Source organism: Lissotriton vulgaris, chromosome 3_1 (genome assembly GCF_964263255.1).
Source record: "Lissotriton vulgaris chromosome 3_1, aLisVul1.2, whole genome shotgun sequence".
Taxonomy (NCBI): domain Eukaryota; kingdom Metazoa; phylum Chordata; class Amphibia; order Caudata; family Salamandridae; genus Lissotriton; species Lissotriton vulgaris.
The window spans coordinates 1,089,795,571-1,089,813,927 of record NC_141689.1 but is presented as its reverse complement, the minus strand read 5'-3'; the positions used below and the strand labels follow the sequence as shown (position 1 = coordinate 1,089,813,927).

At 45.1% G+C, this 18,357-nt stretch overlaps 1 protein-coding gene across 19 annotated transcripts in view; it reads right to left on the bottom strand.

Annotated features, from left to right (window-relative positions):
• Positions 1-18,357, bottom strand: part of LOC147727467 (ankyrin repeat domain-containing protein 17-like) — a 1,323,072-nt gene that overhangs the window by 98,656 nt on the left and 1,206,059 nt on the right. For 8 of the 19 annotated variants that reach the window (XM_086961534.1, XM_086961545.1, XM_086961540.1 and 5 more), the window contains one exon: positions 9,646-9,921. In XM_086961534.1, coding sequence (XP_086817660.1) covers positions 9,646-9,921 — 276 coding nt within the window. The remainder of the gene's footprint in view (positions 1-9,645; positions 9,922-18,357) is intronic. The other 11 variants (XM_086961537.1, XM_086961546.1, XM_086961541.1 and 8 more) reach the window with 3 other exon arrangements.

Below are 18,357 nucleotides of genomic sequence, written 5' to 3'. Positions count from 1 at the left end.
GTGACCCTTTTCCACTCCTGAAAGAAGGCTCCTATTCTCCTAGAGGTGTTGTGTGAGGGAGGGGGGTGTTGGTTTTAGGAGTCACTTGCTGGCTGGTGCAACACCACCGCTATGTGGTTGTGATCTGCTTCTTGTCCATCCACGAAAGGGTTGTCACTGTGGTGTTTGGGACTGTCACTGTTGTGTTAGCGTGTGCGCCTGGTTTGTGGTTTGAAAGAACTGGTGTGTGGTGTTACTTTGAAAGCTCCCTATACCCACTGGTCTCTCGGCGGGTCTGTATTCTAGTCTTTGCAGTCCTCTGAACTGTTGGATTCCTATTGATTTTGCAGTATTGTTTTCTTTCTACACCTGGTGCAGGGTATCATTCACTGCGCTCCGACAAAGGTACTCTCTATTGAAGGGGGTGTTAAGGATCTTTGCATAGACCTCATTTTTGAAGCTAGACAACCACAGCCAGGCATGCTTTCTTAGGGTTGTTCCCACAATCATTTGTCTGTTCGCCAGGGTCTAGTGCAGATTTCAAACACATGTTGACGATATTCCTCCATTCTTCTGCAAGGGCTGCAGCTCTCTTCTTATATTGCTCAAGTAAGGTTTCAACAACTTTGCAATCTCCTCGCTGTGTTGATATGCAAATCTGTTGAGCAAGGCATTAGAATTGGCTATCCGCCATTGTGTCTCTGCTCTCATCTCAAACTGTCTTCTCATCATGACCATTCTCTTACTCTCCTAATCGGGAGGCGGTCCAAAGGTAGCGGCTGCAATGATCTAGTCCACTGGTACATTACTGTGAATATATGGTGGGTTCTTTGAGAAGTTCTTGTATTTCTTTTCAGCTCTGGGTGTTACTGACCTGCATGTTACATGTTCCTTCAGCACCTCTCTCTCCTTGTCCACTATGCCGGGTAGCAACTGTAGATATTGACTTTTGCTGAGTGAAGGTAGCAATTTCTCTATAAAAACCTGTTTGTGATTTCTCCTCCGCTAATTGCACACCATACTTGTCTGCAGCCCTCTATTTGGGGGTATACATCGCAAGATCCAGAGAAGGCATCGATCAATATGTACCTACCTGTTGGGGTATCGGTCTCGGGTGTTTCAAGGCATTTTGACCCTTCCATATACTGAAATAGGCCCTGGAACTCTGGGTCCTCTTATTCCTATGGTTCTGAGGTAATTGGAGGCTGTAGTTCTTCCAAGCTCTTGCCCCCTTGTGTGGGCTCAGGTGAACTTTTTGGCGGAATGATGAACTATCGGAGGGAGGTGTCGAACTTCTTTCTCTGGAGGATCGTAGCCGTTTCGGCTTCGAAGCACCCTTTCTTTTGCTCGATCTTGAATGCTCACTCCTCACCGTCAAGTGTAGGTGTTGATTTTCTTTTTGACATGAAGGCCTCAGATGTTGAGGTTTTACACAAGCCTTTTCCCCCCTTCCTGACTTTGGTCATCCTTCGACGCCAGCATCTTTATGGATACCCGTCCGCTTGCGGGGTCCTTGGTGTGGGACCCGAGGGCTCTTTTGATATCTGCTTGCCTTCAGTCAGTGAGATTTTCAGTGCCGAAGAAGCTTTTGGTGTTCTTAACTCTATTGTTCAAGACTTTTCCACACCCTCTTTTTTCAAAGTTACCGGTGGACGATTATCCTCATGTTTTCGGCATTGATGACCTCCTTTTTGACATCTGAGCCCTCTCCCTCGACAATGTTGTCTACCTCCTCGCTCAAAAACCCCAAGTCTCTCAGCGACCAAGTCTCCATCTGCCCCTGCATGGTGTAGTGTGATTGCCTTTGTTTCTCTCTTACTTTGAAGGCTTTCAGTTTGAATCCTGTGCAGGCCTCACAATTGTTGGTACTGTCGACTCTAGGTAGACAAAGGATGCACACCGGATGGTGGTCTTTCTGAGCGAACTTGTGAGGGCACTTCTGGCAGAATCACAAAAGTGTGCTCTCTCTATCCGACCGAACAGGGGGCCCCCTGCCCATACATTCTCCTGCCTTTCCTAGATGTGAAGTCTCTTACTTCAAATCGGATCACGGTGGCGTTTTCCTTAATGAATCTTTGAGATAATCTTTCAGCGTTAGAGAGCCTTCAGAAATGCTTCCAGACTAAACGGTGGGGAAAAAAGAATCTGAAGATGGCGACCATGCGTGGAGGCTTCCTGGGAGGGGGGTTATGACGCCAGGAGAGGTTGTGCGCCAAGTGGTAGGGACAGTCAACATCAACCAAACAAAACAAAAAAACACACAAAAAGCAAAAGAGAAAAAGGGCTAATACACAAGAGGAGAGTTCTGTTCCCAAGCACTAGATAGAGGAGTATTGCACAGCATGTGTATCTAATAAGATTCCCACTGCTAAACTGCACCATGTTCTACACAGCTCAGATGAAAGGGAGAGCCTGAGAGGGAGTCAGGCATGACTTCGGTACATTGATACTCAACTCCAGCGAGTGCAGGAGGTCCGCTGTAGGCTGGGGGTGGGAGATGACAGCCTGGAGCGAGCTAGCCTTCAACAGCGAGTCATCGAGCTGAGGAAGACTGGCACCTCTTATCTCAGCAGATGAGCAGCAACCATCACCTTGGTTAACACCAGGCGGGCAATGGTAAGGTTAAAAGGAAGCATAGCGACTGAAAGTGCTCATGGACCACCGTGAACCTCAAGTGGCGTTTGTGGGCAGGCAGCATGGGGATATGCAAGTACGCATCCTGCAAGTCCAACGCTACCATCCAGTCTCCTGGGTCCAGAGAAGACAGGTCTTGAGGGAGCGTGATCATTTTCACCTTCTATTCCTTGAGGAAGAAATTGAGAGGGTGCAGGTTTAGGATAGGACAAAAGCCTATGTCCTTCTTGGTTACCAGAAAGTATCTGGAATAACAATCACAACCTACCTTTGGTGTCTGCACGTTCTCTATGGCTCTCTTGGCCAAGAGAGCAGTCTCTTCCTGGGAAACCAAAGAGAGATGGTCCTCTGTCAGCTAGTCATAAATGGGCGGAGGGGTCGACAACGGCAAGAAAATAGTCTCTTCGGACAATCTGGAGAACCCAGCAGTCTGATGTTATTGACCTCCACTGGTGCAGAGGGCAAACTAATGGGGCTTGGAGGCACCTGCTGCCGGGAGGGAGGCGGGGTGGATGGGCTGACCTCCGGGTGCCTGACCCACAGGGTCTGTGGGTGCCACGTCCTTGACGGTGTGGAGGCTGGGAAGTTTGCAGGCCATGGTTGCTGGGAAGTTTGCAGGCCATGGTTGCTGGTAAGTTTGCGAGCCATGGTGGGTTGGAGGGTTAAGACATAGCTGGAAGTCCCTTCTGTGGCCACAAAAGGAGCAAAATGCATTCTGGGGTTGATGGTGTCATGGACAGCCCAAGGACCTGGCAGTATCTTAGCTGTCATTGAAGCACTCCACCGCTGAGTCTGCCTTGTCCCCGAAGAGACGGGAGCCAACAAAGGGTATGTCCATAAGCAAAGATTAGATATCCCCTGAAAAGCCAATTGTCCTCAGCCAAGCCACAGTCAAAGAAACCGATCTTCCAGCGAGTTAATCGTGTCCAGACCACATCGAACTTTGAACTTCGCTGCATCTCTCCCGTCAGACATAGCCTGGAAGAGTATGACCCCAGGACTCCTCCGGGACCATGAGTAGCACCCGTGCAAACAGAATCCCACAGGGCATGGGCGTTACGGCCAAAAGGGCCTGGGAGTTATGGCCAAAAAGGCATGCAGTGCTCACAGACAGCAGTGCTAGGCTGGAGGAGGAAAACATCTCTTTTTCTAAAGTATTTAGCCTCCTGAATTTCCTATTTGGTGGAGTGGTAGGAAATTCACCAGGATTTACATGGGAGGTGGGGGCTTGGACAACCAAGCTCCCAGGGGTAGGGTGCGAAAGTAGGGGTCCCCTGTGGTGGGGCAGTGGGTAATTGTCTTTTTCACAGGAGTCCCTGACAGGGTGTGGACCAAGTCCACAGCAGGATATCTGTGAGCACTTCATTTAATGGGAGAAGCGATTTTGAGGGGGTCATTCCTTGGCTGGAACACCTCTGTCAAGACGTTAGTCTTAACTACCACCGAAGGTAGGCTAAGGTCCAGGACCTCAGCAGCCCATCACACCACCATAGCAAACAAAGCCCCCTATACAGTGGCTCGCATTGTGACAAAGAATTATTTTCAAATCCAAGGCTATTGTTCACTGAGCAGTCTACCAAAAATCTCTTGACCTTATGGTCGCCAAGTTTAAATGGTATAAGCCCCCGGGCTATTTGAATGTAAATGACCTATTTCAAAGAAAGATTCCTAGAACAAGAACAGTGACGTTCGGCAACTGATTTTTCCTGTTGCAGTCATGAAATGATGGGTTACTTTACCTCTTGCTATCCATTACACACCCTCCATTACATAAATTAAAAAGCAATTAGAAACTATTTCCTATATAATCCTGTTAATCGGCAGAATGGATTAAGTTATTCAGTGCCAAGAAATCTTGGTGTGTGTGCACTATATAAAATAATCATGATATAAAACTCAAGGTCAGCCAGAAGAAATCGAATGAGAGTCTCTACTATGCCATGGAGTGAGCCCGTCAGGTCATTGACCGGCAGGTATACCCTTTGAAGGTCCAGCCACCACCAGTGCTCAGCACTAACCTCCTGGTACAGTACACTTCACTCCACACATCCCTGCCTGTTGCAGTAGTACATGGCCCACTTTTGATGAGCAGTAGGTAGGTCTTGAAGGCTAATGAAATATCTCAAAACTCCAGGAATTTGATACAGTACCTCTGCTCCACCGGAGACCAGAGGCTCCCTGATCTGTAGCTCACCCAAGTGGCTACCAACCCCAGGAGCATTACAGATGATGGATCAGCCATCAGCATCTGCACTGGGTGGGGCAAGGAAAACAGCCCACCACATTTCATGCTGGTACCCTTCACAGTCATTGTGGGTCCCAGGGTAAATGCTGCCATACAGACAACGCCACTGACGGACCACTGAGGGCGGTGGTTCCAAAGCAGAGTCTATATGGGACACAGAGTATGAGGCGCTAGCAGGATGCATAAGGCCATGACACCAAGTAGCCTGGGAACAGTCCCCGTTGCAACACAGGAACGAGTCTGAAAGATCAGAATCATATTTTGTATATTCCAGACTTACTGCCGTTAAGAAAGGCTTTGTACATTACTGCATCCAGGACAGGCGCTATAAAGGAAATATGCACCGCCTGAAGATTGGATTTGGTCAAGTTGAATAAGAATCTTAGGGAGGACAGGAGGAAGATAGTTGTAAGCGGGTGGTGTGTGGCTCATTGAGGGTCAATCCACATAAAAGCACTTTCCATTCAGAGGTACTGGTCACAAATGTACCCCTGGCCTGCAAAGAAGGGCCTTGATCATTGCCATCATCTTTCTACATACCTGGGGGTGAGGTGAGGGTGAAGGTCGGGATGGTAAAGTAAACATGTTCAAAAACCACAGTGAAGGAGAGGCTACATATGTGGGACTGCAGGATGGGTACATCATCCAATCCTCAGGATCTAGATCAGAGAGGACCTTAGCAAGAGTTTACAACCCAAATTTGTTCTTCCCATGTAAGGTGTTCAGATACCGAAGGACAAAGTCGGTCGGAGAACCCTATCTTGGGCATCAAAAAGTACTTGGAGTGGCATCCCTTGTCACTTTCTCAGTCTTGGGATTCTACTGCCCCTTTGGTCAGCAATGGCTGAGCCTCCTTGGCCAAGAGGAAGGCAGGACCGGCTGAATTCTGAGCAAAAACAGGATGTACAGAGGTGGTGGTTGGGATGGGGGGGAGCAGTGAGTGGGTGGACTGAATAGAAATATTAGCCATGTTGAACAATCTGCAGGACCCACAGTCTGCAGTAACTTTAGGCCGGCCAGGCAAACAAAAATGATATCTACTACCTACTGGCCGCAGAAGACCACTGGAGGAGGTGTAATCAGAGCAGCTTGGCCGCAGTTCTAAAGGAAGGGACTGACTTTGCTAGTGGCCCATGAGCCACAAAAGGGGTTAGCAGGCTGGTGAACAATTGGAGAGGTCTGCCTGAAAATAAGCAAAGCCTTTAGGGTAACCTCTAAACCTCTGTTAGTATTGAAGAGACTGGCAGGCTGGAGATAGTAAGCCCAAAGAGCCGGCTGTACCAGAGCTATCTTTAAACCACTCCATCAATTTTGCCCTGCCACTCAAACAGCCTGGAGATGTAAGGATGGCTGCATTTTCTAAGAATAGCCTGTGGCACTCATCAATGCATGACAGCGAGTCATCACACTGGTGGCCAAAGCGTGGTCCACAGAGTCTGTAGTATTAGGAAAGAACTGAAGAATGTAGTTGTAAGCTTCCTCTCCATCTTAGGTAGTTTGAAACTCCTCAGGAAGGGTGGGTAAGATCTCACTCGGCATATCCTAGAGAGTACAAGTGTATCTCCCCAATAAGAAAACAGCACTCAAAGAGAGACCTCAAAGAAACTGGCAGATAAGAGAACCATCTTATCAAATGCATCATTATGCTTCAATTATGTTAGATCGGGCAGATGAGAAAGCATTTTAAATTCACCTTACTTGATTGAACTAAAAGGCTCTCCAGTGTATGGTGCTATATGCAGCCGATCCCCCAGAGTAGGTCTATGGCAGCTAGCAATGGGATGACTAACCAGCAACGCTGAGCACTGTTTCAAAAATGCAGCAGTCAAGGCATCCACGAGTGTTTCACAGAAGGCCCGCAAAGGCGCTGTAGTTTAAGCGTCTGTAGACACTGTAAGCAAATTTGTTTTAGTTTCTAAGATTGGGAAATGTAGTTCCAACACTTCTCTAGCTCTACGGAACAGTAATGTAAATAGCTGGCCCATAAGTAGAATCCAATTCTGTCTTGGGTGAAGTATCAAGGCCCCTAAAAGTCTGATGGTCTAAATACAGAACAGCGTCACAATAGTGAGGAGGTACCACATTGTCCTACAATAAGTGAAACATTGTAAAGGTCTTTCACTGTGTCGGAATCCGACCCAAACATGATCTCAAGAGGTCAGAAATACTGGCACAGAGGCATAAGCACAGCTGGAGCATCATCCCACAGTAAGGGCTAAGCATTACTTAGCTCGTAATGCAATGTCAGTCGAAATGTAGCCAAACTCTGTTCCAGATCCAATACAGGTGTTGGGTGTCTTAACTAATCTGGTGCCTCTTGAGCACGGATCAGCCAGAAATAGTGTGGACTAATGCCCGTGGTGTGGATGCTTGGCCTAGTGCCAGGAGCGAGCCGGACCAGGATGAAAGTGAATCATTGGGCTTTGGGAAACGTGCCACAGTAAGAAACTGACCGGTGGCTGTTACATAACAGTAGGACCTTAAGGAGGTCCAGTATCATCAGAACAATCGGCATCATTGCTTCTTTGAAGGTCTCTACCCTCTGTGGTGTAGATGGCCCAGGAAATTCAAAAGCGGTACAAAAGGGGGTGGTAATGGACGGAGCATCTGAATCAATCAAACACACACACCCAGTCAAAAGATCTGGGTTTAATCCATCACCGTTCTTTAGCCCACTCTGCCACCCCAGTTCAGACATGGCTATATGCAAATCAGTCTGACCCTGTGCCTCATTGGAACAGTCCAGCCCGAACTGCCAAGCCATGTCTGCCCTGGACCGGAAACAAGCTTCCGAGGACCGGTTTCTGGCATTCTAGCCATCTTCAGCCCGGCTTGCTTGAATCCAGTGGCAAAGTGAGCAAGGGACTCAAGTCTGAGCATTTTTTTGACATGGGTGGCCAATTTCACTTCACTGTCCTAATCTTGGTCCTGCAGCATGTTTAGTTACTGTGCTTGATAATTCGTTGGTTGGTAAGCAGAAGTGCCCTTCAGGAATCAGAGACGTACGTGGGTCGCGACCCTGATTCCGGGTGCAGGACAAACAAAATGGTCATCCTCCGTAACCAAGACACTTGTTTTTAACTTTGAGCTTATTTTTCCTGTTCCAAGTATCGCTGCCTTTTGTTTCCTTATCTGCCCGTCCAGGAACCTTAACAAGTAAGACTGTTCCTTTTTGTTTCTTTGACCAGTGCACTGTCTTCCTTGTCATATGGATTCATTATAATTTTAATGGTACTATTTCCTTAAGAAGTGCCATTGTGTCTCCTGTGTTTACCTTAATTTGTGGTTACCCTTGCCATCATTACTCCTAATCATACATAAGCTACCATTGCCTTTTTTATTTTCCTTCCTCTGCTAATGAGTTGTTACTTTTACGTCCACCTATGATGGCAATAGGAGTAGTTATCTGGACTCCTACCGCTGGAATATTGGGATTTTATTTTTTATACTTATCTACTCCTTTCGAATAACTGTTTGAGTGAATGGTGAGGATATTTAATTTCCAATAGCATCTGATGTGCCAATTGGTTGTAATCCTTATGTGAATGTATGTCCCTACTAATCTTGGTCTCCTCTTTTCCTCTTAGAGGAATATTCTACAACAAATGCCTTCCCGAGTTGAGGGATTCCAGACAGGGATATACCCACCTTCTTGGACACCCACCATGAGTGAGCGGCAGGACGGTGCACAGAATCCATTCTTTGTTTTTTCCCCTTTCCTCAGGTGTTTTACCGCTCACAGCTGTCTTATTAACTAAGCGTGAAGGGGTAAACACTCGGCGAGAGGAACGATTATCTCAGTTCCAGCAGTACCTGGTTTCAGGTGAGTGAACACATTGTCAAAAGGTGTTTTGGAGGCAAGTAACTAGTATTAAAAATGACAAGTTGGTGCTCTGAATCCAAATTGAAGAGTATGGAAAAAAGGAATTGACGTCAGAGCGCAGAGGTGGCCCTATATACAGCTCTAAGCTGTCATTTCCAGAGGTGGGACAAGTCCGCCAGGGAGTCTGATAGCACCTTCTACAGCCACACAGGAGCAACTAATAAAACATTTCCAGATCCAGTGTGGCACCTGCGGGAATTCAAAAGATGATGAATCTGCATTTAGAACTATCCATCAGAAACGTGTTGTTTCTCAGTTGAGGGAGGGGGAAAAGACACCTCAGAGAGGGCTGTCAGTGCTGCTTTGACTTTCTGCTAGAAAATAACCATCTTTAACTTTGTAAGAGCCTGGGTTAGTCCTTACTAAGACTTTATGGCAGACAATGTCCTGATGATGACTGCTCCCTGGGTGGAAATAACTATACCAAACAGACTCTTTTACCCTTCCTCAAGGATAAGACTTAATAACAAATTACCCTATAATAGATAGGAACACATTGTTGCTAGCCTACTGTTACCTGTTTTATGTGCTGTATCCATCATATTCACTTATTGCATGCATGCTACACTTGAGCATCGTGCAGTCACTTAATTGCCCTGCATTGGTGGGAACTTTTTGTAATGATAAATACATGTAATACGTTGATATAACACTGTGCGGGTCCCAGTTTTGGTCCCTCTATTTGACTTGTGCTTTTTTTCCAATTACAATTAATTTTTACCTTGATAACCTAAGTATTTTGAAAATTACCCCATAGGAGCCACTGTCTTCCTTGATTATGAAACATTATGCAGGTTCTTCAGGATATTGCTTAGCCCCTAATTTCCCGTACTATCATAAAAAGCAGGATAGGAGGTACTTTAATACAGTTTTTAACTTTTGCATAAGTAAAAGGAGTAATTACCATTTGGCAGATACTGCTCCATACCTGGGCCACCACCCATTCCTTCAAAAGACCAGATGCCACTGTGTCCCACTGGAGTGGCCAAATTGCTCCCAATAGCAGAAGGTGTTGATGTTCCAGTTTGCCTAATGCGTGCAGATCGCTCAGTCCCGATTGGTACAGGGACCTTTCTATCCAGCGGTGTAGAGGTTTGCTTTTCTGAACCTATGGATCCCGTGGAAGGTGCAGGAGAGGATGTCCTGGCCCCTGAGCTCACTGAAGAGGCTGGAGATTCTGCTGGGAGAAAATGGTGCTAGATTTAATATTGCAACTTTTCCCAAGCAATATCAGTTGACACAAACCAACCCTCAACTACAGAATAACACCACATTTAAAGAGACTGATTGGTAGATGTCCACCAAAATAATTACTGGCACCGACACCCGTTTATAAATGGACTGGAATTATAAACCCATTTCTAGTGTCATGACCTGAGATTACTCAAGATTTTCAAGCACTACTAACATAAAAAAAGCCTCCACTCAATACTCTAATATCTAGGAATATGAATTAAAATATAAGAATCACAAAACTATTTAATACTTAAGTGTACATTTGAAAAAGTAACTAAAGTAGCATAAATTAGCTGAGTGTTCAAAATTCTATGATTGCTGTGAACGACGATTATAGATACAAATTTATAGCAAGTCCTGGAAAAAGCATGGTCCCGTGGGTGTCATTTAATGGAATATCACTTATGCATTAAATGATGAAAAAAATCTTATATACATACACAAACAACCAATAACCTTCTGTGAATCTAAAATGTGAAAGCTTTGAATGTCTTGTTGCAAAGACACCAGATGTTTGATGCATAAGAATTTTAAAGCACTACTTCCAAAGACAAAAAGTCATCTCTACTGATCTTAACAATTTGGTATGATTCCAATTTAGACTTGGAGTCCCACCAGTGCCTGATCATGTTTCACCTTCTGCAGATGCTCCACTGGCTCTCTCCTGGCTTGACACATTACCACAAACAACTACCCCTAGGCCATGAGATTATAATAACATACATGAACCCAAAAACCTTCAATAAAAGGCCCCCCAGCTTCGCCTGCAATATAGAAAGTGTGATGTAGGGTTAGTGAATGGTGAAGCTCTGATTTCGGTAAAGAAAATAAGAAGCGCAGCCCAAATAAATGGGCTTTATATGGTGAACTTTTATGAAGACAACACTATGCAGCCTACTTTTTTTACCTTCAGATATCCCAGCTAGACATATGCTTTTGAAACAATATGGCCAATACTTGAATCGGGATGACACCCATACACTCATTGGCAGTATTAAACACGCCCGAAACAAACAAAGGTGCTTAACACTTGAGCATAACTACTCAATTCTTCAGGGAGGTGTTTAAAATTTGAAAAGACAATCAGTAAGGCACAGAGAAGGAAAATGCTACTTACCTGTATGCATCTGTTTTTGGCATGTAGGGCTGCAGAACCACACACTGTTGCATTAGATCACCATCTGGTGGTGGGCCCGGATGATTACACTTTGTTGTTGTCTTGGAAGAGTCTTTGTCTGCTCGGCGACTCCTCCCTTAGACCGTAGTGCGCCATTGGGCAAATGATGGAGTTGTATCATTACAGATAAGGATGACCATGTATTGTGTATCTAAATAAGATAGTACTGGAACAGATATAGGCAGCCGGTCGGGCGTGTGTGGTTCTGCAGCCCTACATGCCAAGAACAGATGCATTCTGGTAAGTAGCATTTTCCGTTCGAGGCATATGGGCTGCAAACCACACACTGTTGCATAGATTGTACAGCAGTTTCTCCCTTAGCGGCGCTCACCCACATCTGTTGCAGTAGTTTGATATAATGTCTTTAGTACAGCCTGGCCCACACTTGCTCGTTGTTTTGCTTGCACATCTACACAGTAGTGTTTTGTAAATGTGTGTGTAGTAGACCATGTAACTGCTTTACAGATATAATCTAATGGTATATTCCCTAAGAATGCAATAGATACTCCTATTTTACGGGTAGAATGAGCCCTAGGAGGAATGGTTAAAGTGTGTTTTCCTTTTTGGTAGCAAATCTGAATACACTTAACACCATCGGTGCTGTTGGAATTCTTCCTCTACGCTGAAAATTATTGATTCCCATTGTTCATGACGAGCTCAGCTCGTCATGAGCACACGAGAGGTCATGAGCATCCAAGGGGTTAACAATCCACCTGGCAATGCCTGATTTTGAAATTGGATTACCTTTATGTGGAGGTGAAAAGGACACAAACATTTGTTTAGTTTTACGAAAAGTTTTTGTCCTATCTATGTAGTATAGAACTGCTCTTTTTACGTCTAGTGTGTGAATAGCTCTTTCTGCAACCGTTTGCGGTTGTGGAAAAAATACTTGCAACTCAATGGATTGGTTGAGATGGAATGGTGAAATGACCTTTGGCAGAAACTTTGAATTAGTCTTAAGAACCAGTTTATTATGATGAAGTTGTATAAATGGTTCTTGAATTGTTAATGCCTGGATCTCACTCACTCTTCGTAATGATGTAACTGCTACTATTAAGGCAACTTTCCATGTAAGAAATTGTAACTCACACTTATGCAATGGTTCAAATGGTGGACCTATAAGTTTTGTGAGCACAACATTTAAATTCCATACTGGAGACGGTGGTATTCTTGGAGGAATTACTTGTTTAAGTCCTTCCATAAACGCTTTGATTGCAGGTACTCTAAACAATGACAAATGTTGTCTGTTTTGGAGATATGCTGCTATGGCAGCGAGATGTAATCTAATTGAAGAGTATGCTAAATTAGATCTTTGCAGATGTAAAAGATAGCATATGATGTTTTGTATTGAAACATTTAATGGGTTAACGTTATTTGTAGAACAGACAACAAATCGTTTCCACTTTGCTGCATAATATGCTCTAGTGGTAGGACGTCTTGCCTCTTTAATGACATCCATGCAATCAGGAGGTAAACTTAGATATCTAAACTCTAAGACTTTAGGAGCCAAATCGCAAGATTGAGCTGCATTGGGTCTGGATGTATAATCTCTCCATGGTTCTGTGTTAGTAGATGTGGGGAGAGTTTTAGTTTCTGGTGTGGTACTACAGGAAGCTGCAGTAGCGTTGTGTACCATGGCTGTCTCACCCACGTTGGTGCCATTAGAATCAATGTGAGAGAATGTTGTCTTAGTTTGCGTACCACTAATGGAATTAGTGGGAGAGGTGGAAAAGCGTACGTAAATTTGTTAGACCAGTTCATCCATACCACATTGCCTTTGGATAATGGGTGTGGGTACCTGGCGGCAAAGCTTAGGCATTTGGAGTTGCTTTGTGTGGCAAACAGATCTATCTCTGGTTGTCCCCACATCTGAAAAAATGGCTGAAGAACTTGAGGATGAATCTCCCATTCGTGTATCTGTTGTCTCTGATGACTTAACAGATCTGTCAATTGATTGTGAACTCCTGGTAGATGTTCTGCTAGCAGAAACATGTTTTGAGGAATGGCCCACATCCATATGCTCTCCGCCAGCCGGGAGAGCTGTATGGAGTGTGTTCCTCCTATGTTTTGAATGTAATACATTGCTGTCATATTGTCCGTTCGGACTAGTACAGCTTTGTTTAATGTTGAAACTATTTTAGAGCTTGAAAGATTGCTAGTAACTTTAGATAATTTATGCGAAGTACTCTATTTCATTGTCCATGTTCCTTGTACTGTGTGGCTTTCTAAGTGCGCTCCCCATCCCGTGAGAGATGCATCTGTGGTCAGTATTATTTGTGGAATTGGCTCTATAAACTGACGGCCTTTGGAAAGTTTTTGTGGTTCCACCACTGCAGAGAGTGATGCTTCCGGTCGTCTACCACCACCAGATCTGGTATCTCTTGTTGAGTCTGATTCCACTGACCTGCCAGCCATTCTTGTATGGGGCGCATTTATAGTCTTGCGTATGGCACTATGAAAATGCAAGATGCCATCATTCCTATTAGCTGCATGAACACTCGAGCTTGTAGTGAGTGTTGATCCTTGAATTTTTGGATGATATTTTGCATAACTTGTATTCTTAGTAAGTTGGGGTAGGCTATTGCTTTGGAAATATGTATCATGGCACCTAGGTACTGCTGAGATAGGGACGGTTGTAGATGTGATTTGTTTTGATTTACTGTGAACCCCAACTTGTGTAACAGACAGATTGTTTGATGCGTGTGCTGTACACATTGGTTGTATGACTTGGATTTTATTAGTCAGTCGTCTAGATATGGGAATACATGAATGTTGTCCCTTCTTAAGTGTGCTGCAACTACTGCTAGACACTTTGTGAATACTCGAAGTGCTGTTGTCACTCCAAATGGGAGCACCTTGAATTGATAGTGCTGACCTTGTAGCACAAATCTAGGTACTTTCTGTGAGACTGATGAATGGGAATGTGGAAGTAGGCGTCCTTGAGGTCTAATGTGGCAAGGAAGTCTCCTTTCTCTAGTAACGGTAGAACTTGTAATGTGACCATATGAAAATGGTCTGAATGTATGTACTGGTTTAGGGGTCTTAGATCTAGAATTGGTCTGAGAGACCCGTCCTTTTTGGGTATGAGAAAATACAGGGAGTAAACCCCTGTGTTTTGTTGTTCTTTTGGTACCGGTTCTATTGCATTCTTTTGCAGTAGTGATTCTACCTCTTGCCTTAGTAGTAAGAGGTGCTCTTGTGACATAGGACGTTGTCTGGGTGGTATTGTCGGAGGAGTGGAAGTGAGCTCCAGGCAATATCCTGACTGAATTATTTGTCTCACCCACCTGTCTGTGGTGATGGAGTTCCAGACCAGTAGGAACTGTTGTAATCTTCCCCCAACCGGAGTGGAATGGTCTGGGGGAATGGAAGGGAAGTCACTGTTTGGGAGTAGAGGCGTTGCAATTGTTGTTGCCTCTGCCCTTATTGTTATTTCTATACCCTCCCCTATAGTATCCCTTACTGGGTGAGTTTTAGTTGGTCTGTTTGTAAGTAGAGGAGGTATTGTCTGTTTGGAAGCCTTTTGATGCACCTCTATAAGAGGAGCGATGAAAGGAAGGTCTATCGGCTTGTGTTTGTAAAGCGCCCATTGATTTTGCAGTATCAGTGTCTTTTTTCATCTTTTCTAGAGCACTGTCTACATTCGGACCGAAAAGATGTTGTTGGTCAAATGGCTGGTTTAGTATGCTGGCTTGTACCTCTGGATTGAATCCTGAGATTTTTAGCCATGCATGCCTACGCAACAGTATCCCTGTGTTTACTGCTCTAGTTGCTGTGTCTGCAGTGTCTAGTGCACATCTTATGGAGGTATTTGTTACAACTTTGCCCTCCTGTATTAAGTCAGCAACCCTAGCCTTGTATTGTTCTGGCAGTGTTGCATAAGCGACTCTAGCTCATCGTAATGAGCTCTGTCGTATCTTGCTAACAGAGCTTGAGTGTTAGCAATCCTTCATATATTGGCAACTTGTGATAGTGTGCGTTTTCCTGAGGCATCTAGAAGCTTTGATTCTTTGTCAGGGGGTGGAGCATCCCCTGTTGTCTGCAAGTTGGCTCTCTTTCTTGCGTTTGACACTACCAGTGAATCTAGTGGCAACTGTCCTTTAATGTATGCAGGATCAGAAGGAGCTGCTTTATATTTCTTCTCCAGTCTAGGGTTAATTACTCTGGCCCTGACTGGGTCTATAAATATTTCTGGTGCATGCGTTACCACTCCATTTAGTATTGTCAGTGAGGTAGTGGTTTTATGTGCTGTTAACAGTGTATCCATAAGAAAATCCTCTTCTATTGGATCAGTATGCAAGTCTACTCCATGAAAAGTAGCTGCTCTATGAATGAGCTGTGTGAACCCAATGGTGTCATCTGGTAGAGATGACTTAGACAGGTATGCCTCATCCTGTGGTAGATCAGGTGCGTTGTAATCTTTCCATGGGTCACCTGATGCCATATTATCTGGGTCATTAATGTCATCTATTTGTTGATAACTGTGTTGAGAGTATATATCCCCTTAGTACTCCTCCTGTTGTATCATACTATGTGTAGTAGCTGGTGAGTGTGCAGGAGAAATGTCTGCTATTAGTTGTACTTGTGGTGAAGGAGGTCTTGTGGGAGAAGTCTGAACATGCTTCTTTGAGGGAACATGAGATGGCTTAGGACAGTCCATTTTCCTCTTTTCAGGCACTGTATATATCTTTCCAGTTTGTGGATTAATCTTTAGAGTCTTTTGCCTTATATCAGGCTGGAAAAGCTCTTCTACTGGTAAATCTTCGGTGCCGATTTATGTGGTTTGGCGCCGTCAGGTTTAGCTTTTACAGTGTCTATTATCTTTGGAACGGGTCTTGTTTTCGGTTCCGAAGATTTATCTTGTTTTTTATTCGGATCAACGTTTTTTGGATCAGAAGTTTTTGGGTGCCGAGTGTCTAGACTCGTCCGTTCTTGTTGCCGAAGTGTGTTTCGGTATGGAAACCGGTTTCGGGTCTGCTTTTTTAGGTACTGGAGTAGTCTGTTTCGGTAACCCTTGGAACGTCTTTCGTGCCGAACTTGATTTCGGTTTCTGTTCGGTAACCCTTGGTATCAAAGGGTGTTTAGGTGTCAGTGTTGACTTCGGCTTAAGCACTTTCTGCTTTTCGGGACCGACGGTCTGGCTCGAGCCCGAGTCGACCGGAGGCTTTTTAATATTCTTCGCTGCCGAGCCTGAAGGCAGGGTTTCGGAAGTTTTCGATCGGTGTGCACCCGGACCCGAAGGTGGGGGTAGAACCGAAGCCTGTCCCGGTATGGGAGGGGGAGGGGGGGGGGGGGTGGGGGATCAGGATCGACGCTCTTACTCACGACCTGTTGACCAGCTGGAAGAAGATAGTCATCTTCGGATGGATCCTCTGCTCCGGAAGCTGACTCTTCTGCCTCGGAAGAGACATCTTCTTGCTGTTCTTCGACGTCTACCTCAATCGGCACCTCGTCTATGATGAGGTCTGGTGTGGACGACGATGACTGCTCCATAGCTCTTTGAGCTCGACGGTCCCAGATTGTTTTCTTGGACCAGAACGAAGCGCAGGCCTCACAGTCTCGACTCTCGTGTTCTGGAGACAAGCACAAGTTGCAAACCTCATGCAGGTCAGTGCGGGTAAACTACTTGTGTCCACACTGAGGGCACTTCTTGAACGGTGTTCTTTCCATGAGCCAAAGGCCCAATGGCTCAGTTGGGCCCAAAGGCCCCGACGAGCGCTGGAATGGAGAAGTGGATCCTCTCTTAGACGCAGGCAACCGGAATCAATGTCTAAGACTATTTTGATGTTATAGATTGATTTATGGATTCGAAAAGAGATCGGTAACGGGCCCGAACAATGAACACATCCGAGCCCGATGGTGAAAAAAACAATCCGAGGATGGAGTAGATGCCGATGCGCACTACGGTCTAAGGGAGGAGTCACCCAGCAGACAAAGACTCTTTCAAGACAACACCAAAGTGTAATCATCCGGGCCCACCACCAGATGAGGTGATAATTCTATGTGGAGTCCTAAGCAGAAAAAAGGAGCAGGTCCAAGTATTCATCCATATAAACCCCATCAAAACCATTAGTTAGAGCTGTATGGGAAGAAAATTAAAGGTTGCAAAACAGCTTGTCCCAATAATTGGCAAAGGGGAAGCTCCCAATCTTCACTAAACCCATGAAAGTGATTAATCTAAAAAGATAAGGAATAAACTAACTGCTACAAGTGTCATGCAACATGTAATCCCAGCACAATGAGACACCACATAGAAGGGAACCTGATATGATGCTTCTTGCTTATTTTGGAGCATTCTCTTCCCTGAAGTACAAGTGCTTCTGATGATCTATATAATTCTTGAAAGGAGAGCCAACCTCCATTGGTTTAGAAGGTTCTACTCTGGAAATTGTTTCTTCCGCTGACAACTGTTTCTGAAATTCTCATCTTGGCTGGATGAAGTGCTTGTGCATTGTAATATCCCTTTATTACATTAAAGGAGGAAAGGAAAATGTTACCTACAATCCGTTTGAAGCTTGTAGTGTGCAGATTCACATGAGGTGCACAGTCCTGCTATTCCGAGCTGGGTTTGAACACAACACTAGAAGACAGAAGTGTGCACAGCCTACCGCACAAGTTACTACTTGTGTAACGATATATCTGTAAGAGACATTAGTTAGTGATAGATTCCTTACCTTAGAATATCCCCAGGCGTCAGACTGGATCCGGAAATTTTTTGCGTAGCAATACCCCTGCGCGCTGGTAGGCGTCGTCTGCGGCTCCGCGTCCGTCGTCGGCGTCGTGAGCGCCGGGATGACGTCATCGGAGTATATAGACGGCGCCCATGCGCGCTGACGTCAGTTCTGATAACACAGCTTTTCCGCGCCAGATACGCAGAGCCATGATAGAACTAACACTGGTGCCAAGAAACTAGGGCCCTGAAAGGGGATGACCTTAACCCTAAATATCGGTTCGCAGAACGGGGAGGATGGGTGGGCGGTAAGGAATCTATCACTAACTAATGTCTCTTACAGATATATCGTTACACAAGTAGTAACTTGTGCATCTGAAAGAGACACGTTAGTGATAGATTCCTTACCTTAGAATAGATACCCCAGCAATACCAACCCCGGTGGTGGGTCTGCGAACCAATATCACACCAGAAAGTCCTGGAGGACGGAACGGCCAAAGAAGCCATCCCTCCGGACTTGACTGTCCAGGCAG